A 22,855-nucleotide genomic window follows, 5' to 3' on the forward strand; every position below is an offset into this window, starting at 1 on the left:
AAAATTGTCATCACTGAATAGTTGCTACTTGTTGCTGAGTAATTAGTTGGTACTGAATATTTAGTACTTATGGATAAAAGTAAAGAATAATCTGAATAGTTGCTACTTATGCAATATTTTAGTAGATGCTGAGTAGTTACTAGGTAATAAATTAGTAGCTGCTAAATAATTAGTAAGTATTACATTAGTAAGTGTTTAAATAGGTACAAAAACAATAGGTGATAATTTAGTTTAGTATTTAAGTAGGTACTGACAAGTAGTAGGTGCTTAATAATCAGCAGGTATAAAAAAAGTAAGTACTCAAGTAGCTACTGAACAATTTGTAGACAGAAAAGTTTAAGCTGCTAAATCATCAGTAGGTATAAACTTTAGTGAATAAACTAACTTTTGCGGCGAGCTAGCTTACATACTAACTTTAGCTCGCTAAAGCGAGCTAGCTAACGCTACCAGGGATAGAACTAAGGTTATCGTTAAGCTAGCTAATGATGGTAGCAAGCTAGCTAAAATACTGACTTTAGCTAGCTAAAGCGAGCTAGCTAACGCTACCAGGGATAGAACTAAGGTTATCGTTAAGCTAGCTAATGATGGTAGCAAGCTAGCTAAAATACTGACTTTAGCTAGCTAAAGCGAGCTAGCTAACGCTACCAGGGATAGAACTAAGGTTATCGTTAAGCTAGCTAATGATGGTAGCAAGCTAGCTAAAATACTGACTTTAGCTAGCTAAAGCGAGCTAGCTAACGCTACCAGGGACAGAACTAAGGTTATCGTTAAGCTAGCTAATGATGGTAGCAAGCTAGCTAAAATACTGACTTTAGCTAGCTAAAGCGAGCTAGCTAACGCTACCAGGGATAGAACTAAGGTTATCGTTAAGCTAGCTAATGATGGTAGCAAGCTAGCTAAAATACTGACTTTAGCTAGCTAAAGCGAGCTAGCTAACGCTACCAGGGATGGAACTAAGGTTATCGTTAAACTAGCTATTGATAGCAGCATGCTAGCTAACATACTAACTTTAGCTTGCTAAAGCGAGCTAGCTAACGCTACCAGGGATGGAACTAAGGTTATCCTTAAACTAGCTAATAATAGCAGCAAGCTAGCTAACATACTAACTTTAGGTAGCTTAAACGAGCTAGCTAACGTTACCAAAACTAACATTTTTGGGTTTTAAATTATATTTATTGAGGACCTAAAAAGGTCTTAAAAAGCATTAAATTTGTTAAAATGGTGCAAGAATAGAATAGGTACTAAATAATCTGTAGTACTATTTTTAGGTGTTAAATAATCATTAGGTATAAAATTAGTAAGTAATTAAGCAGGAATTGAATAATTACAAGGTGCTAATAATAATAATAAGTAGGCATAAAATAAGTAAAAATCTAAGTAGGTACTGTATAATTAGGTGCTAAATAATCAGTAGGTATTCAGTTAGTTAGTACTTAAGTAGGTACTGAATAATTATTATTAATAATAATATTAATAATTAATAAATATTAAATTAATAATTAGTTAATATTAAATGAATAAGTACTTATATTTTTAAATTAATAATAATTAATAATTAGTAGGTACTAAATCGCTATTTGTTAAATAATTAGAAGCTTAATCGATGTTTATAATTATTAGAATAAATGAATTGAAGTAATCTTTGGAATTTAACTACCTTAAATGTCGATCAACTAAGACAAGTTTATTTTCCACAAACTTCAACAACCAAACCCTGTTTCCTGTTCTGTTGTGCAGCTAGCGCCCAGCGTCCCGCCTCCCTGGCCCTGCCCGTGTCCAGTGGCTCGGAGTTGTGGACCACGCAGAGGGACGGCGAGGTGAAGCTGAGAATGGGCGAGTCGGGTCCGGCGGCTGAACCGGCGGTCACCGTACACCAGGCGTTCGAAAAGGCTGTGGAGCGCTTCGGAAATTACACGGCTCTCGGCTGGAAGGAGGGAGAACAGTGGAAGAAGATCAGCTACAAGGAGTACTTCGATACCTGCCGCATCGCCGCCAAGAGCTTCCTCAAAGTGAGCATCCTCCACAAACACTCAGCCCACCAGTCTCCTCAGATTACAGCGATAGAAAAGTTGATAGAAAAAAACACAATTTTTTTGTCCCCTGGGTTTGTGTTCGAAGTTTCCTTCTATAGTCTTGATCTGTAGTTATAAAGCTAATTTAGCTAACAAGTCACCACACACTCAGTTACCACACACTCACTCACCTCAGTTATTTGTGAAAGCTTTATTTATGTGATTTCTAATACTGTATAACTCACTGTCAACTTTTTGGGATAACCATACTCTTGGCAATATGACCAAACAATTATTTCAAAACAATATTTAAAAAATACAGTACTCCAAAAAAATAAAAAATTAATTATATTATTGCATACAATATTATATGGAACACCCCTAACTGAGATATAAAAAAAAACAAGAGTTTGATGATCCAGAATGTCATGATACTAATAACGCACTCCAAATATCTCCATATATCCAGGATTAAAGTAAAATAAATGATACTGGACAGATATAATCTGTCTCTAGGAGATATACTGTATAATGGAAAATGAGAACAGTGTGAATTTTTCTTTTGATAAAAACAGCAGAAAAGTAGTACCCTGATTTGATTATTAGGGGTTTGTGATATGGCACCATATTTCAGGGTATAAAATCGTTCACGATCTTGAAAAATGTTGCCGATATTATTGCGTATGATACGATATGGCACACCCCTAGTGGACACCCCTTTAAAGGGATGCTTATTACTTGGCTACTTTTAAGTTGTATATATTGTTGACACAAATGTGCAACTGCACACTCGCATGGCTTGTCTAGAAACCTATTGGCACCATGGCTAATGCCAGGTGTGGTCTAAAAGAGGGGTATGAATCCCCCCAGCATTGAGCTGTGGAGCAGTGGAACTGTGTGGAACCATAATGTGAAATTATGGAGCTCCATCCAGTATTTTTTAATAGAATGAGGTGCACTCAAATCCAGCAAAGCTCTAATAAAAATTTAGTAAAAAAAACTTTCTCTGGAAAGTAGAGACAGTTACTCCAACAAAAGCAGGATAAACCCTTTTTCAGTACTCTTGATTTTGGGTGAAAATGAATATGAATAAGCAGGTGTCCCGATACTTTTGTCCACATAGTGCAAGTTAATGCATTTTAAATATTTATGTAAGTTTGTTTGAGAGGAAAAAGGTCAATTTTCATCTTTGGCATAAGGCAGTACATTGAGAAACAAGGTTTTGCTTTGACTACATTGATTTGTATTATGCAATCGTAGATAATCATTAAAGCTAAATCAGATTAGAGTTCTGAGAGCTGTGAGCTGTGAGCATTCCATATCCTTATCATCCTGATTATAAACAACAGAACAGGCTTTATACAGTATTGCTCAAAATGACCAGAGCAGAGTTTCTCAAAAACATATTGGCAAGAAATTGTTTATAAATGTTCTCTATCAGTTTACATTATGTTCACACTGGTTCACTTTTGGGCAGCCAGGTCTTGATCACATCTGATCTGTGGCGGAGCGAGCAGTGTTTAACAGTGTGACAGAGTGACAGTATCTGTATCAGCAGCGTTATCTCCACTGATACTCTGAACTGCTTGATAAGCGGAGTGTTTTTGTCTCAGCGGGGAGATCTTATGACACACTTGAGGGTTGATAATACACTCCAGTTACATACAGTTTACCTTTCACACAGACACCTTATATAGTAAATAGACTACTAGCTTATAGGTCTGTCACGATAATTATGTTATCGACTTATTGTAAAACATATGAACATGATCTCAATATTGCCCTTTGTTGTTCTTAGCAAGGAAAGCCCATTTATGTGACTGAGACACCTGGGACAATATAAATAAACTGTGCAAGGTCGTGTCGTCCCAATTTTGTGTCGTCCCAATTTCGTGGCTTTGTGGTTTGTGGAGTCCCAAGTCCCAAGTTTGTGGAGTCCCAAGTCCCAAGTTTGTGGAGTCCCAAGTCCCAAGTTTGTGGAGTCCCAAGTCCCAAGTTTGTGGAGTCCCAAGTCCCAAGTTTGTGGAGTCCCAAGTCCCAAGTTTGTGGAGTCCCAAGTCCCAAGTTTGTGGAGTCCCAAGTCCCAAGTTTGTGGAGTCCCAAGTCCCAAGTTTGTGGAGTCCCAAGTTCGTGGAGTCCCAAGTCCCAAGTTCGTGGAGTCCCAAGTCCCAAGTTCGTGGAGTCCCAAGTCCCAAGTTCGTGGAGTCCCAAGTCCCAAGTTCGTGGAGTCCCAAGTCCCAAGTTCGTGGAGTCCCAAGTCCCAAGTTCGTGGAGTCCCAAGTCCCAAGTTCGTGGAGTCCCAAGTCCCAAGTTCGTGGAGTCCCGAGTTCGTGGAGTCCCAAGTTACAGAGATCTTGGGCGAGAGCAGTCTTGGGCGAGATAAGTCTTGGGCGAGATAAGTCTTGGGCGAAGCCAAAATTGAGAGTCTTAGATGATGCCTTAGATGATGGAGTCCCAAGTCACTTGTGGGAGTCAGGGAGTCTGGCGAGGGAGTTCTTGGGCAAGAGAGGTTTTGGACGAGGGAGGTTATGGGAGTCAGAAGTGAGAGAGTTTTAGGGGGCTCTCTGAAATCCAAGAGAACCAAGTCGGTCACTGAAGTCTTGGGGAGTCTTAAACTGTCTGAAACTGACTGAATTGAGAAAGAGCAGAAACAGAGGGTAAAATACTCGTTTTTTAGAGCAGATTTGAACCCTGTTCTCTGACCTTGTCCCAAACCCTGACCTCGTCAGTCTGAGTGAGTTTAACCTCGGAACTGGCTGTGTCGACCTGTGGTGGAACAGAATGTCAGACTTGGCAGGAACGTAGTGCTGTGGGCTACTGGATTGACTCTGGCTGCAGGCTATGTCAAGTGTTTATTGTGCAACTGCAGAGACGTGCATGAGCCTACAGCTCGAACCCACACGAGGCAGGAGCGTGTGTACGTGTGTGTTCGCAAATTTACTCAAAGATATTTGGGTCGTGTGCCTTTTCCCACAAGACCAGATCAGATGTTGTGCATTCACTTAAACTGAGCTGACAGTTTCAGCTTTGCTATCTGTCTACACTCTTTTGCCATTATATCAGAAACACCTACCATATAGGAGCATGTTGGAGGTGTACAGTTACAGAGTGCTTGGCAGCTGATTCTCTGAATCATTTATTGGTAGTAAAAGACACTGTGGTACTCACGATCACAGCTGTCTCTGAGAATGGTTCCCCACCCCAAGAACATCTGGTCAGCGATGGTTCTATGGTGGATATATAAAGCACAGGTTAAAAGTTTGGAATCACTGGTCATATCAGTTATATAGTGTTACCTCAAAAATAACGTACAGTGTAGATTGAATTTATTATAAACTCTGTAAAACATTTTTTTTATACTATATATTTAAAAAAATAATAATAACTTAAGCAAAATTTAAAGTTAATTCAAAGTTTTTTTTATCAGTTGTATTTGTCCATTCTTCGTGAAATTTTGACTCGATGTGGAATACAAGTGATCTTTTCACAGTGAGAACTAAAATTAGTTCCATTTTTAAAATCACTAGATTTTAGCAACCACAGATTGGTTACAGACCAAGTGGTTGCTAATAATGTGTCCCAGGTTGTTGCTTTGGCACTTCAGTTGGTTGCAATGGTATTGCTAGGTGGTTTCTGGGGTATCCCAGGTGGTTGCTATGGGGTTGCTGTGGAGTTGCTAGATGAGTGCTGTGGTGTTCCAGTTAGTAGTGGAGGGTGATATGGCCTTAAAATAATATCACAATATTTGCAATAACTGTATTTTTGACGATATTACAAGACTTAGAACTTTTTAAAATTAATTTTAAGAACATGCTACTTTTATTTAATATAAATATTAGAGTTTCATACATGCTGTACAAACAAAACAATCTTTAAACGTAAAGTAACTTATCAAGACCCTGATTTTGTATAAAATAATAATGGTGTAATAAAAATACGTTTTGACAAAAAAATCTACCTCAAAAATGAAGTGCAGTATATTTGGTGCATTTATATGAATTGCAACCAAACCATTATAAAAAAAAATACAGTACATAACAAAACAAATACAAAACAGACTACTTTCAAGAATAACACAATATCAAAAAGTGTAAAAATTGCAATAAATGTAGCAAAATTCATAACTGGACATAACAGGGCTGCCATTTGCTTCATGCCTGGAATGTGTACATTTGTTTTTAAGCTATAATAAAGGTATGAATGTATGTGTTTTATATGTGTCATCTAATGGTGTGTGTGTGTGTGTGTTTGTGTTTCCACAGCTCGGGCTGGAACGCTGCCATGGAGTCGGTATCCTGGGCTTCAATTCCCCGGAGTGGTTCATCTCTGACATAGGAGCCATTTTTGCCGGGTATGTTTCTGTGTGTGCGTGTGTGTGAATCGGATATAGCTGTATGTCTGCTCTAGTGTGCGGTAATAACACAGGGGAACAGACGTAGTGTGTGGAGGTGACACTGTCTCCAGTGTACTGGTAGTAGTAGATGTGTTGAACTGGTTTGTATTGGAAAACTAATCCTTGTGTAACTGTCCGTTCTACAGTCCAGGGTTCGTGTGGCTCGGCATTGTTTTGGTTGTTGCTTGGTAATTGATGCGATTTACACGCATTGTGCTCAAGGTGATACTCCATAGTACTGTCAGCGCTGCCATTTACATGTAAATTAGTGGTTGCTGTACCTACCTGAACGGGTCATGTGATGGAAATAAGCCAGCAGGTTGGTGAGCTGTTTGTTACAGAGAGTCATAAACCAAAGGTGTCTGGTTTTAAATTCCCCACTGATAATATTTACTCCCACTGCTCAAAGGTCACTGACCTGCATTTACCTGAGTTTACCTGCTGATAGAGGGAATGTTGTAACCCCAGGCTGGGTGTCCTCACTGCTGGACTGCTGCCTTCTTAGATTCATAGTAACATATTATCAGCTCTATTAAAAAAATGGGAACTTTACAGGAGAAGGAAAAAAAATAAAAAATACTTTCAGTGGAAGTCAATGTAAAAATACTAAATTCCAAGTTGTATTTCATTTTGGAGCCTTTCAATTAGTCCATTCATCATAACATTTTGCTACAATGTAAACAACAACTCTCAGATTTTCATTATGTCAAAAAATAAAAAAAGAACTTTTGCAATACTTAGAGATACAAGTATTTTGCATGGCAGTGAATATATGTTTGAATATCAAGACTTTCTCACAGAACACTAAAACTATTTACAGACTTGGAAACTTGAAGGATTTTGCTAATATTAGTAAATTAAAGTAAATTAGTCAATATGTCCTCTTGTGTTTTATTTGTTTGTTTGTTTATTTTTTAATGTAGTATATTTACGTTCATTTTCAAATTACAATGTCTAAATAAACTTTACTTAATGCCATTTATCTTAATTATTTCCTGAACAATTTACTAGTGTATCTCAAAAATTTGAATATCATTGAAAAGTTAATTTATTTCAGTGATTCTGTTCAAAATGTGACTATAGATGTATTACACACAGTTATCTATTTTCAGCGTTTATTTATTTTATTGTTGATAATTATGGCTTACAGCCAATGAAAATCCAAGAATTTGTGACCGATTCTTAGTGACTAAGACCAATTGGTACTTTTGGCAGTGTGGGCAGTGTGCCAAGTCCTGCTGGAAAATGAAATCTTCATCTCCATAAAAGTTGTTAGCAGAGGGAAGCGTGATGTGGAAGTGCTGTAAGATTTTGTGGGGAAACAAAACTGCACTGACTTTAGACTTGATAATAAAACACAGTGGATCAACACCAGCAGATGACATGTCTCTTTATCCAAACCATCACTGATTGTAGAAACTTCACACTAGGCCTCGAGCAGCTTGGACTGTGTGTCTCTCCACTGTTTCTCCAGACTCTGCTCCCTTGATTTACAAATTAAATGTAAAATTTACTGATGATCAGTGATGGTTTGGAAAGACATGTCATCTGCTGGTGTTGATCCACTGTGTTGTACCAGGTTCAAAGTCTAGTATTGTCTAAAAATGTCTTAGAGCTATATAGACCTTTATTTCTTCATTAACACTGTCTTAAAACTTTTTTGTTATGCCTGCAGTGGGTTTGCTGTGGGAATCTACACCACCAACTCTCCAGAGGCGTGCCAGTATGTGGCGGAGAACTGCCAGGCCAACATCCTGGTGGTGGAGAACCACAAGCAGCTGCAGAAAATCCTGCAGGTAATAAATGCAGCCCCGTATTGCATGCTCATCCTCTCCTCTGAAAGCTTTTGTATGGGCTGAATCCAGTAGATGATATTGGCTCAGACAATATCAGTGTAATTACAGTGTAATTACAGTGTAATTACAGTGTAATTACAGGCGTGTACACACAATGTTTACACATTAAGTCTCCTTTCAGATCCAAGACAAACTGCCCCACCTGAAGGCCATCATCCAGTATAAAGACGCTCTGAAGGAGAAGAGGCCCAACCTGTACACGGTACGAGAGCCGAGCTCAGCGCCACGTCACGCTCTGATCATGTGACTCAGTGTGTTTACGGATGGAGTGTGATGAAGTGTGTTATTAACGCTGTTTAATTCTGATGGATTTTCATTTCTTCTAAAGTGGGAGGAGTTTCTGGAGTTGGGTCGTAACGAGCCAGACACTAAACTCAATGACATCATCGATTCCCAGAAGCCCAATCAGTGCTGCACGCTCATCTACACGTCTGGAACCACCGGCCAGCCGAAGGGGGTCATGCTCAGCCACGACAATGTGAGGATCGCGCTCTCTCGCGCTCTCCCTTGATCTTGCTCTTACTCTCTCTTTCTTTCTGTCTCTCTATCTATTATGCATTCTCTCTCTGCTTCTCGCTCGCTCTCTCTCTCTGCCTCTTGATCTTGCTCTTACGCTCTCTTTCTCTCTGACTCTCTATCTATTATGCATTCTCTCTCTGCCTCTCGCTCTCTCTCTCTCTCTGCCTCTCTCTTTCTCTCTGTCTTCTTTCTTTTTGTCTTAATCGCTTTCTCTCTGTCTCTCTTTCTTACACTTTCGCTCTCTCTCATGCTCTGTCTCGTTTGCTTTGTTGCACTCACTCTGCTTCTCACTCTTACACTCTCTCTCACTCTATTTCTCTCTTTTTTTTCTCTTTGTCTAACTCGCTTTCTCTTTCTCCCGCTCTCGCTCTGTCTCTCATGCTATTTCTCTCGTTTGCTCTCACTTTGTCACTCGCTTTCTTTCTCTGTGTCTTTTTCTCAAGCTCTGGTTCTCTCTCTCTTATGATCTCGATCTTACTCACTTTCTCTTACTCATGCTCTCGCTCTTTTGATCTCATTACAACAATGGCGAACTCTAGCACTCACTCTATAACTCACTCTATAGCTCTCACACATGAGCTTTCGGTCTCTTGCTCTCACTCTTGTGCTCTTACTTTTTGCTCTCTCTTGAACTTGCTCTTATTTTCTTGCACTCTTTCTTACTGTTTCTTTCTCTTTCTCTCACACTTTTGATTTTACACTCATGCTTTCACATTTTGCGCCCCTTTGCTGCTTCTAGGTTCTGCTCTCTAGATTCTGCTTTCTCTTACACTCTAAAGCTTACTCAGTCACATTCTCCGCAATTCTCTCTCACACTCTCTCTTAGCTTCAAGTTCTCACACTTTCTCGCTTGCACTTACTCACTCACTTACTCACTGTGTCTTATCCACAAACATTTATTTTTTTATATCTTCTGTTTATAGTTGACGTGGACCGCATTCGCGACCGCTCGCAACGTCAATCTGGACTACGCTGACCAATCTCAGGAGGAGGTGATCAGTTACCTGCCCCTCAGTCACATTGCTGCTCAGATGATTGACATCTGGATCACCATGCAAGTGGGCGGAGCTACATACTTTGCACAGCCTGATGCCCTGAAGGTGTGTGTGTGTGTGTGTGTGTCTGTATGTGTGTGTATTGAGTAATTATGTTCAATTATGAACTGCGTCAGCTTTTGGTACACAGTAATGGGGTATACTCACATCATCTTCATTAATTAAGTACTTAATTACTTAATAAATGCTTTAAGTTGATAAGCAGGTAAACAAACACTAAGCTATTAGCACTATCCTTAATTGCAAATTCCCTTTACCCTCGCACTGTGGAGTTGTGGAGCTGTTTTCTCAGATTTCCTCTTGTTGGATCCATGAAACGCTCCCTAACACTCATTTTCCGCTCCGTATGCAGTACAAGTGTTCTCTGTTTGACGTTGTTGTGCTTGAAATTTGGAGGAAGGTCTTTAACGTGATTTCTGAGCTCACAGTCCTGCCGTGTGATGGAGGACTGATCTGCTTGTGGTCAGTAGCTCGACTTCGACAGCTGTTAGACAGCTTGCATAAACCAGTCACATGGATTGCTTATTTTTTTATATTTTTGTCTAAATGCTAAATGCTTCTTAATGTGTATATAATTAGATTATACATGTCAAATCTGATCTCTGGGTCACACTTTTTTTTTTTTTTTTTTTTTTTTGGTACAGTCCATTGTTGATGCCTCTTAAAATGATAGAATGTAACATTATACTAAACCCTATTCCCTGACTAGTGTTGCATGGTATACCAATACAAGAAAAGACTCCCAATACTTCATCATTTAAAATGTATTTCAACCCAATCAGCACTAGGCACAATTTGACATAAAAATGAAAAAATGTTTTAAAGTTGTATAGTAATTAGGTTAAAGGTTAGTATTAGGGTGAGGTGTGGGGATAGATTACATTAAGAATCATTTACAGTACATTCAACTTTGAATTCGGATACTTTTAACAGATATTCAGTTGAATGTTAGATGAATAATAGTTGATGGTCTAATTTGGATGGCCTCTATAATGGACCATCCAAATAAACTGATACTGATCTCAGTACCCATAGCCTTAAAATGGTAGGGGGGGTGTTCATATGAACAGGGATTAGGGATTCCAATTGGGTAGTTAATTTTAAAATGAATAAATAATTTTAGTCACTTAGGGCAGTCGTGTTTAAGAGCAGAACATGTATGTAAGGTTCGGCCTGTGTTACACAACTGTTATAACTGTTATAACTGTTATAACTGCTCTTATAACTATGCATGTGTTTTATTTGATTTTTTTTGTTTGTTTTATCCTGTTCATTGTATTATAAGTCTGTTATAGGTCATTATACTCACATTATACTCATGTCATGAAGTCAGTCTCAGTCTCTGTGAAACCTCTTCATTTCAGGGCTCTCTGGCGAACACCCTGCGTGAAGTTCGTCCCACAGCGTTCATGGGCGTTCCTCGGGTGTGGGAGAAGATGCAGGAGAAGATGAAGTCCATCGGGGCCAAATCGTCCACCGTGCGCCGCAAAGTAGCATCATGGGCCAAAGACGTGGGCCTGCACACCAACCTCAGCAAAATGGAACAACAGTATGTACTTAAAGTATACATTTAGAGCTGATTATTTATTGGGTTTTTCGTTAATTTTGGGAGTTTTTCAGATCCATTACTCATTACAAACTGTGAAAAATGTTTATTTATGCTGAAATATGGATTAACTCTCACTCGAATAGTTACAAGATTTTTGAATTTTACAAGCATTTTAACTGATAAAATGTCATTGATGTGGAATGTAGTTGTTATATAATCTTATTTCATTTTTTTTTTTATCAGTTGGCACCACTAATTTTTTATGTGATAAGTTAAACTAGAGATTGATCTTTGCTTATTGGTATTTGATTTGGATTGATATCTATCTAGAGCAGTGTTCCTTAGTCCTGGTTCTGGAGGCACAATGCTCTCCATCTTTAGTGATTTCCTTGCTTCCAAAACACCTGATTCAACTATCAGATCAATAACAAGACTGTTCAGAGATGCAGTGAGTGTGTTAAAGCAGGGAACCCTCTAAAATGGGATGGCAGGGAGCGCTAGGACCAGGATGACGATTATACTTATTACTGTCTTCTCCATTAGAAACGGCTCTATGGCCAGAGCTTCACTGAATTACCGGCTGGCGAAGCGCCTGGTGTTCCGGAAGGTGCGTAAAGCTCTGGGTCTGGATCGCTGCAGACTGTGCTTCACTGGAGCCGCCCCCATTACCAAAGAAACACTGGAGTTCTTCCTCAGCCTGGATCTCCCAGTGTATGAACTGTACGGCATGAGCGAGAGCACTGGACCACACACCATCTCCCTGCCCAACGCCTTCAGACTCACCAGGTACACACACACACACTCTGTGCGTTTATATCTGTTTTTTTTTTTTTTTTTTCTCATGTTTGTGCTGCTCACAGTGTTACTGGCTCTAGTGTATAATGGTGTGTTTTCTCCACAGCTGTGGGAAAGTGATCCCCGGCTGCCAGACCAAGCTGTTCAGTCCGGATGCAGAAGGAAACGGAGAGATCTGCTTCTGGGGACGACACGTCTTCATGGGCTATCTGAACATGACCGAGAAGACGGCGGAGGCTCTGGACGCAGACGGCTGGCTGCACTCTGGAGATCTGGGCAAACATGACAAAGACGATTTCCTCTTCATCACAGGGCGCATCAAAGGTACCGTCCCGCACCCTCCTAATACAAACACCCAAACATGCAGAATGTGCATTAATGTTGGTGGATTAAGTGTTCATGCACCGTCATTCTGGTAATATTCGCATGTATTGGTCCGTGTCAATCGTAAGTCATAAGCAGGCAATCATAAGTTAATGATTTTTCATTTTTAATCAGCCTTACTGTAATTTATACTTCTATAAATCCATATTCCGCCATTTTTTTTTCAGCTTCTCTTTTGGCATTGAAAGACTGAAGCTGTTCTGTGTGTGTGAGGCTTGTATGTGTGTGTGAAACCGCAGGCTAATGGACAATTCATAGTAATTACTGCATAATTCAGTCTAATAACTGAACACTAAGCTTATACGATAAGTGTTTTAGGGGTTTAAATGGTGAGCAGATGTACTAATCTGTGTGTGTTTGTGTTACAGAGTTGATCATCACTGCTGGAGGTGAGAATATCCCCCCGGTGCCTATAGAGGACGCTGTGAAGGAAGTTGTGCCCCTCATTAGTAACGCCATGCTGATCGGAGATAAGAGGAAGTTCCTCTCCATGCTGCTCACTATAAAGGTATGAGCACCGGCATCATTACTGAGATGATTCAGTAGTAATACTGTATACTATACTCCACACAACAGGTTAGAACCATTGGGAATTATCTTGGACGTTTTAGTTTTAGGTCTTTGGTGGCACACGGACCACTGGATTATATAATTATGCAAAATACCTGTGTTGGTAAAATTTAAACAGTAGCAAAAACACATACAAGTAAGTGTGTGTGTTGGGTGTGTGTTGGGGTCATGTCCTCCTCTAACCTGTGTAAGGTCAGATTAAACTGTAGTGTGGGATGGTGTGTGTACTCATAAACACGTTTCAGGGCCACGCCCTCTTCTGCTGCAGAGTGCAGGTGGGGTTGCGTTAGATGCTGTATGCTGTTTATTGATCTTGGTATTTGTGCAGGTGCCAGTCTGAAACCCCCTGTGCCAGTTTAGATGCATATTCCGGTAGATAAGGTAGTGCTGGGTTCCAGTATACCTGAGGGGAAATTAAAACGGAGTGACGTAGCTCAGCTCTGTGGAGTCAAACGCTTGTCTTACTATGTCCTGACTGGAGAAAAATGAGAACAACACTTTATCTGAGGAGCTCCTGCTGCTGTTCCTAACAGTATAAGTGTTTTTTTTTTCTCAAGTAAAATAGAAAAACAACAGCAAACAGCAATTATTTACTCAGGAAAAAAGACAAATGGAATTTGCACAGTCAATCAACAGCTCGAAAAAAGTTCCTCTCATCTCCCAGATGAGCCCAGAATCGGTCCTGAGTACAAAATCATTTATTTAGCATAAGTGATAAAATTTCCTAAAATTCTGGATACAAGGTACAAATAAACTTCAAGAGCAGTAACTGTAACTTGAAGGATAATTTTAATGCACACTAAATTGAATTTATTTTTTAAATGGAGAAAAAAGGGAAATGTGGCTAATTTTAACACTGTAATACCTCTAAAAGCTTCAATAATAACATATTGTAAATTGATATAAACTTGTGTCTTACTTGTGCAATAGAGCTTTTGAGAAATATCTCTTTAAATACTTACAATCTGAGTATTTTAGGTCTAAAGAAAAATAATAACTAAACCCAATACTAATCAAAGCCTTAGTATTAATTTAAAGCCTTAGTATTTTATATGTACTCCCAACAGTACAGTAAATCACAACCCTATATAAAGGCCCAGTCATGCAAAAAAAATGAATAAATAAAATGATAAAAATACTGTGATATATCGTAAAATTGTCAAAATCTTGAAAAATACTATGATGCACCATTTTTGGTCATACCGCTCAGCACTGTGTGCAGAGTGCACCGTGAAGAACAAGAGGACTTATTGTTTAATTACACACTCATTATCTTATCTCCCGCTTCTTATCGCAGTGCGCAGAGCATCACCTGGGTGTCGTACAGTGCGCTGCTACGATCATTATCTTAATCTTTATCTTAATCTCAACACTGTGATCGAATTCCCACTCCCTCCACTTTAGATAAGCTGCTCTCAGAGGCCTGGCAGGGAGCTGATGCTTTAGGTGCAGACTGCCACCTTGTGTTTGGCTTTGGTAACTGCAGTTCTTTTAATGGGAAATCTTATACTGTTATATCCAGCTCCCCCTGCTGTCAGAAAATGGTGAATAACAAATCTGAAAAAATCTTTATTATTATTATTTAATAAAGGACATTCTAAAACTTCACTATATTCACTATAATTCATCTATATTAATATCTATATCTATATTAGATATTTTATTAATTTTAGAAATTGTCATTCAGTTCAGTTGGTTATTATTTGTCATTATCTTATTTAATTACTTTTAATTACTTTTACTTTTTAATTATTTTTAATGTTTGTTTTAATTGGATTCATTATCATTAATTATCATGTATCATTATTTTAATTTACTTTACTTTAATTTGCTTACATTGTGTTATGGATAATTTTTTTCCCTTTTTTTATTTGTATTAAGTTTATTGTTTTGATTTTTTTTTTTTACACTTTTAGTGCTTTTTATTTAGTATTAATTTTATTTAGTATTTATTAGTTTTTTTTTAAGCTGACATTTATTTTGTAGAGCCTACTTTTTAATCTATTTATTTTAGATTTTTATTCTGATTAATTATCTATTTTTATTAAATTGCAATTTAGTAAAATTTTTGTATTCCTTTATTTTAACTTTTTTTCTGATTTTATTTATTCTTAGTATTTAATCAGTATTTTTTTAGGCTTAGTGTGCTCAAAATATATAGTAAACTAAAAAAAAATCAATATATATGTGTGCCTTACAGACAGTGGAATCTAATTCAGGTCTGAAAGGGTTGAATCTTTCTCAGAAGCTACAAACAAGGACAAAAAGAGAGTAATTCCTTTTTTTTTGGGCATATAGTGTAGGAGTTAATGTGAGTTAAAGATCTGACTGATGATTAATTGATTTATTTCTGTCTGGTCTCTCAGAGCGAGGTGAACGCTGAGACAGGAGCTCCGGAGGATGAGCTGACCCCAGAAGCAGTGGAGTTCTGCAGGAAGTTGGGCAGCAACGCCACACGCGTGTCTGAGGTCGCCGGGGGGCGGGACCATCTCGTCCAGGCCGCCATCCAGGAGGGCATCAACAAGGTGAACAAGAAGGCCACCTCTAACGCCCAGCGCATCCAGAAGTTCACCGTGCTGGAGCAGGACTTCTCCATCACCGGAGGAGAGCTGGGTAAGTGCACTGAGATCCTCCAGAATTTACCAGAACCTGCTTCAGCCTCTGATCTCCAAACTGTCTGATTGTTTATAGTGATCTGCCCACCTGGATTGAACTGAGCAAATGATATGAAGTTGCTGCAGTTGGTCTGCAGGTCTAGGTTCTGCAACAGTATGTGCTGAAAGAATGAGGTCAGCTGACTACCTGAATATACTGAATATAGACCAGGTTATTCCTGGATCCATGGATTTTTTTTTTCTTCCCTGATGACACGGCCATATTCCAAGATGATATTCCAATGTCAGGATTCATGGTGCTGGAATTGTGAAAGAGTTCAGGGTTCAGGGAGCATGAGATCATCATTTTCACACATGGATTGAGAGAGAGTTCACCACAGAGTCCAGATCTTAACCTCATTGAGAATCTTTGGGAGCTGCTTTGTGCAGTGGTCAGACTCTACCATCATCAATGCTGCTGCAAGATCTTGATGAAAAATTAATGCAACACTGGATTGAAATAAATCTTGTGACATTGCAGAAGCTTATCAAAACAATGCCACAGTGAATGTGTGACGCAATCAAATCTGATAAAAGCTTTTTTGATGCCAACTTATTGGCCAGGCAGAGTCAGTACCAGTCAAAAGTTTGGACACACCTCTTCTTGTTTAACGTGTTTTCTTCCTTTTTTATGTTTTTTTTTTTTTTTACATTGTAAATTTAATATTAAAGTCTATATGAAAGCTATACAGGCACACATGCTGAATTATTTTGTGAACAAAAAATGTTAAACAAACCAGAATGTGTTTTATATTTTAGATTCTTTAAAGTAGCACTAATTGCTTAGATAAAGACAGCTTTGCACATCTTCAGCTTTATGAGGTAGAGTCACCTGGAATTCAGGCTTTCAGTTAACAGCTGTGCTGAACTCCTCAAGAGTTAATTACTTGAATTTCTTGTCTCTTAATGTGTTTGAGAGCATCAGTTGTAAAGTAGTGAAAAGGTAGAGTTACAGGTATACAGTGAATAGTGAATATTTGAGTAATATTTGAGCCAGATTATGGCGAGAACTACTCAACTAAGTAAAGAAAAAAAAATACTTTTAAAATGAAATGAAGGTCAATCAATCTGAAACACTTCAAGTGCAGTCACAAAGACCATTTTTGATGAAACTGGCTCTCATCAGGACGGCCTTAAAGTTACCAGTTAAGAGCTTCTAAATGTTTTTGTTGAACCTCTGCTGTTTGTGTCTCTCAGGCCCCACTATGAAGCTGAAGAGGCCGGTGGTGATGAAGATGTACAAAGAGCAGATCGAGAACTTCTACAAAGAGGGCGTGACCCCCAGCACCCCCGACAACCCTCTGCCCTCCAAATAAAGCTCCAAACAACAGGAGCTTTAACACAGTTCACCGTGCACAGACAAAGAAACTGACACACACACGCATATATGTACACACACACGTTCTTTTTTTTTTTTTTTTTTTGCTCATCTCGCAGCAGTGTGTACTGTGTGTGAGCTCTCCTGCGTCACTATTTGTTCATCTTTATTTTTTTATTATTATTATTATTTTTTTTATGTTCAGGTGAATTGAAAAGTAATAGGAAATAACATCCATAACAAGCCATTGTGTTAAACAGCCATGTGTTGTATGAAGCTTTATTCTTTGTTAAAACGGTTATTTATTTTTTATTGGGTTGTTTTTTTTGTGTGTGTTTAATACTGTTGTAATGAAGTACCATAATCTCATGAAGTCTAAAGTGAGCCATTGTTTTCGTTCCTTATTAACTGGAACTCGTCAAGTGCAAGTCATCCAAAGTGTCTATTTGTGGACGCATCAGAAGTTAAGAAGTTAAGAGCTGCGTTCTTTGATGTTTATATATAATTATTTTTATTTTTCTGTATTTATGGTTCGTTTGTACACCAAAGCAAGAAAGCGGTCTGTAGCGGGTGTGTGTTGGTAAGTGTAATTTTCTGTATTGGCCTGGATCAGTTAATAATAATACTATAATTCACCCAGATGGGATTTGAGCCTAGATCAGACGGTTTTTAGTCTGAAATTTGCATAGACTGGCTCTTAGAAATTAGATCTTTCTCTCTCTCTCCCTCTCTCTCTTTACACCTCTTATTCTCTCTTTACATCTCTTATTTTCTCTCTCTTTCTCTTTAAACCCCTCTCTCTAAACCTTATTTCTTCTCTCTCTTTCTCCTTACACCTCTAAATATCTCTTTACCTCTCTCTTTCTCTCTTCACTTCTTAGTCTCTCTCTCTCTCTTTTTCTTTCTCTCTCTCTCTTTTAATACCTCTCTCCAACAGTGAAGGCAGCCACACACTGAATGTGCTCTTAAAATTCATAACCATAATTCTTAATGCAGTTTTCATTTGTAGTTTTAAATACAGTTTGCATTTAATTAAAACCAAAACTAAACCACAAAAATCCATAATATTACAGTATAGCCTGTGATTTCCATAATGAATTCCATAAAATGCCAGAATTCCAGTATCTAAAAGAAACTGTTTGCTAGGAGGAGTCTGGCATCACATCTTTCTCACAAGACACTCCTGTGTGGGTGATGAATGGGGAGAAGTTGATTAACAAACAAATTATTAAATTATTAAACATTATTAGATAAAAAATAATAATCTAGTCTCCAGCTTTCATCACCTGGATGTCATCAATATGTACAACTTCTCCATTAAATTCTGCGCTCACCTTTTAAGACACTTTTGGCATGTATGGCCCCCAATCTTAGCTTAATCAAAATTAATTAAATCACAATTTTACAACACAAAGTTTCCCATCTATACAGAAATTATTTGAAATTATTACTGTAATGAATTCCATTTAAAGAAAAAAACAAGACGGGGAGTTATTATTCTAGTTATTAGATTATACTTGATTATAACGATATTTGTGCTATTTATTGCATGCTCTTCTGTTTGTGTGCTGGCATGGTTTCATGGATTTGAGAGCAAGCAGTAGCACATAGTTTAAAAACATATATCGCTGTGTAAACGTCCATGAAATCGTACCATTTAAGCTACGTACGTTCATACGTGTACCTGAATACGCCTCGTCCTCGTTTCTTTTGTACCCAGATCTGTTCAAGTATTGTTGTTCATATGGAACTACGCTTTCTGCAGATGTCTTAAAAAAATGATTTTTTTTTTGTGTACGATTGCTGTGAACTTGTTAAATACTGTAAATATGTTCAGCCTATATTTTCTGCTCATTTATCTCCGGTGTTATTTGACCTGTTAAAGCTTGATTTGTCTCTGGGAGTGAGTTTGAGTTTGAGCTCCACTGTGAGAAATGTACGTAGGTTAGCTAGCTTAGCTAGCATGTTGGCGCCTTTTGAGCTGAGTAAAGCAGAAAACAGAGACTCTGAAGGAATTAAAATGTTAATATGAAAACAGAAATGGTTTGGAAACCGGTTTATTTGGGCGTTTTGACACCTGTAGTTAATTTGCTCTGGTCTGAATCGTTTAGCTAATGAGGGAACAGAATATACAAACTACAGGTGTAAATATGCCCTATGAATAGTTAAGCAGTTAAGAATATGCCTTTTTTTTTTCTTTTTTCTAAAGGACATTTCTTGGTGTGTGAGCGAGGCTGCTTACTTCTCTAGGTCTTGTTTTCATGTAATTTACCGTATTTTTCGCAGTATAAGGCGCACCGGAATATAAGGCGCACTATCAATCAATAAATGTCTAATTTCTGGTCTATTTTCATACATAAGGCGCATTATGTGACAGTAAGAAACAGGGGTGTTTACATGTTCTCCTTCTAATTCAGCTAAAGCTAAGCTAAGTAAACAAGACTGTAATTCTTAAAAAATAAATCTTTTAAAGATTTATCTGCTCCAAACTCTTTATTTGGGTGAGTAAAGGGCTTCTGTTTATTTACAATAAATTTAGATTTCCAGTTAGCGGCTAATGCCGCCCAACAGCGCTACACTGAGGAACCCTGAGTGTTCTGGTTAGCCAGGGTAATATTAGCTAGTGGTTTGTCCCACGTAGCTTGTTTCAACACGGTAAACATGCAGACAACAGCCCAAAATACTCACCTCTGAACGGTGAAGAAGCTAGGGCTTAGCGCGGTTAGTGGCTAATGCTAATTCAGCTCCAACAGTGCTAGCCAGGGTTAGCAGCAGGATACAGGGAGATAGTACTTACCTCTAAACTGTAAATAAAAAAGCTAGTGCTTAGCGCAGTTAGCGGCTAATGCTAATACTGCTCCAGTCTCAGTTCTGGACAACTAAACTGAAACTCCTGTATAATGCTGTACTTCAGCGTACTGGTTTTACCTGACTGCTAAAATTCATACATAAGGCACACTGTTGATTTTTGGGGAAATGAAAGGATTTTAAGTGCACCTTATAGTGCGAAAAATACGGTAAATAAAGCTAACCTCACGCTCTGTGAACAAGGCAGACGCTGCATTGCATTTGTGTGACCACTAAACTCACTAAAAGAAATACTTGAATTTGAACAAAGGACGTGTGAAACATTATGCAATCCAAAGAAGCCTATCTTTTTCTTTTTATTTTGACTGTAAATAGAGGAGATGTGTTTCTGAGGAACGAGGCTGAAAGCTGTAGCACAGCACAGCTAGCTAACTGTTAGCTTTTCCTGAAGAAAGCATGCTGGGGGATATAGCTACTGAAGAATGCAGCCTTGTGTAGTGACAATATATCTCCCAGCATGCCTTTAGAGAGGCCTTTTTTGTGTGTGTGTATATATTAGTATAATGACTGAGATTAGTCTGTAATGTAGGTAAATAAGTGTTAAGATGGGAGAATGAAGGTGAGACTGGTTTAAGGTGAGCAGCTTTATTTCGTTTTCTCGCAGGGGTTCAGTTTTTTTTCCCTCAGCACTGCTTTTCCATCTTTAAGCACTATTTCACCAAATAATCTGTGTTTATTATGGTCTGGGACAGTTTTACCAACAGCACTGTTGTGTTCACTTCAAACGATCTGCGTCCACACCTGATTTGGTTTAAGTGATCTGCATCCACACTCGATTTGAATCAAGCGATCTGCGTCAACACTCGTTTCAGTTCAAATTACTGCACCACACTAGATTTGGGTCAAATGATCTGTGTCTGCATTAAATTTCGGATCAAATGATTTGTGTCTACAATCGATTTGCATCAAATGATTTGCGTCCACACCTAATTCATCTCAAATGGTCCGTGTCAACAATAGATTCAGATCAAATGATTTGCGTCAACACTCGATTCGAATCAAATTATTTGCGTCCACACTTGAATCAAATCAAAAGATTTGCGTCCACACCCAATTTAGTTACAATTCTGATTCAGCTCACACCTGATCAGCTGTTTAAACACACAGTCAGAGTCTAGTGGAGAACTGTTCTAGAATATTGTAAATGGGAGGCTAAAGAACATTATAGAATTGAACTAGAGCACTGGAAGTAGATAAAGGTCTAGAACAGAACAAGAGTGACAATTCTAGAATACTGTAAATGAGAACATTCTAGAATTGCGTAAACAATAAGTGAACATTCTAGAGCACTGAAAATTGAGAAAGATCTAGAGTAGTGAGCTGAATCAGTGTAATGGAGCTGAGAGAACACTAAACTGAACTGAAGTGCAGTACAGTGGTGTGGTCGGGGAACCCGGTTCTAGACATTAACTCTAGAGGAGATTGTGAGAGGCTGTTGGAGCTTTGCCAGGTGGAACCTGACTCTGTAGGCTGTGTATGAGATTAGAGACTGGATGATCTCAGCAGGATGAGTGATAGTGATGATGATGATGGAAGGTGTTGGTGAGAGAACCCCTCTGTCTGTTTCTTTATCAGTGTGTGAGTGAGAGTTTGTACTCAATCCAAAAATAAAGTGATCCATATTTAGCTCACTCAGTCCTGTGTGTTCTGTTGGGGGAATTATGAAACTGGGGAAGCTGACTCAGTTCACTATTACAGACACCAGCATTCCTATCACAATATATTATATATTCTATAATTCCAATATCTATATATAAAAAAATATATATGCCATTTCCCATGGTGTACATCATCCCACACTGATTATGATTGCCAGATTATGGTAGTTCCTGTTATTTTCCTTCCTGGAGCGGTCCTGATAAGAGCCAGTTTCATCATAACTGACTAATCTTCATTTCTTAGTATGTTTAGTATTTTCTTTTTACTTAGTTGAGTAGTTCTTGCCATAATCTGGCTTAGAACATTACTCAAAAAGAGCTTTTACTGTATACCTGTAACTCTACCTCTGCACAACTTTACAACTGATGCTCTGAAACACTTTAAGAGACAAGAAGTTTAAGTAATTAACTCTTGAGTTCAGCACAGCTGTTAACTGAAAGCCTGAATTCCAGGTGATTCTACCTCAAAAAACAGAAAATCCAGCCAAGATGAGGAAGACTTCTATAAATCTATAAAACATATTCTGGTTTAACACTTTTTCTTTATATATATATATATATATATATATATATATATATATATATATATATATATATATATATATATATATATAATTTTACTGGCATTGTATAGGGTATTTACTGTATAATGTAAGTCTAGCTCTTCCATAATGTATTTATTAATAATATTATTAAGGACAAGACATCACTATTGACAAGTTGAATCCTCATCAAAAATAAAAATAAAAAAATAATAAAAAAGAGGAGTCAGCAGCAAGGCTTAGACAGTACTCAGTGAGTTTATTAATTATATGATTTTTATGAAATAAAAACATAAAAAGGTAACATCTTTCATCCTCATTTCAACTTGCATTAAATGACCACATGGTGGCACTGTATTTCCAAGTTCGACAAGTCCAATCGGAGCCGGTCTTCTGTTCCAATCATGGTGGTCTTTTCTACCACATTATCAGAACACATTTAAAACCAAACACCTGCTCCCACCCATCAATAATCCCCCCCGCCCCCCCCCCATCTCATCCCAGTCACAGACACAAACAACAACCACTGAAAGACAGGAAATCTCACTCTCACTTCCTCTGTCTGAACCAGCTCCCAAAACTGGGTCAGGAGCATCCAGAGCAGATAAAATAAAAAAACAACCAACAAACGAACAAACAAAAACCGTCTGGTCACCATTATTATCTGCTGCTGCCCTTACCT

At 38.2% G+C, this 22,855-nt stretch overlaps 1 protein-coding gene across 2 annotated transcripts in view; it reads left to right on the forward strand.

Annotated features, from left to right (window-relative positions):
* acsbg2 (acyl-CoA synthetase bubblegum family member 2) overlaps positions 1-21,599 on the forward strand; it is a 46,506-nt gene extending 24,907 nt beyond the window's left edge. For both annotated transcript variants that reach the window (XM_022670211.2, XM_022670210.2), the window contains exons 4-15: positions 1,738-2,009; positions 6,275-6,363; positions 8,081-8,201; positions 8,383-8,463; positions 8,590-8,739; positions 9,704-9,880; positions 11,200-11,384; positions 11,928-12,170; positions 12,286-12,503; positions 12,932-13,071; positions 15,500-15,746; positions 16,985-21,599. In XM_022670211.2, coding sequence (XP_022525932.2) covers positions 1,738-2,009; positions 6,275-6,363; positions 8,081-8,201; positions 8,383-8,463; positions 8,590-8,739; positions 9,704-9,880; positions 11,200-11,384; positions 11,928-12,170; positions 12,286-12,503; positions 12,932-13,071; positions 15,500-15,746; positions 16,985-17,103 — 2,042 coding nt within the window. In that variant the 3' untranslated portion in view covers positions 17,104-21,599. The remainder of the gene's footprint in view (positions 1-1,737; positions 2,010-6,274; positions 6,364-8,080; positions 8,202-8,382; positions 8,464-8,589; positions 8,740-9,703; positions 9,881-11,199; positions 11,385-11,927; positions 12,171-12,285; positions 12,504-12,931; positions 13,072-15,499; positions 15,747-16,984) is intronic.
* The last annotated feature ends 1,256 nt before the right edge of the window (positions 21,600-22,855 follow it).

Source organism: Astyanax mexicanus, chromosome 12 (genome assembly GCF_023375975.1).
Source record: "Astyanax mexicanus isolate ESR-SI-001 chromosome 12, AstMex3_surface, whole genome shotgun sequence".
Taxonomy (NCBI): Eukaryota; Metazoa; Chordata; class Actinopteri; order Characiformes; family Acestrorhamphidae; genus Astyanax; species Astyanax mexicanus.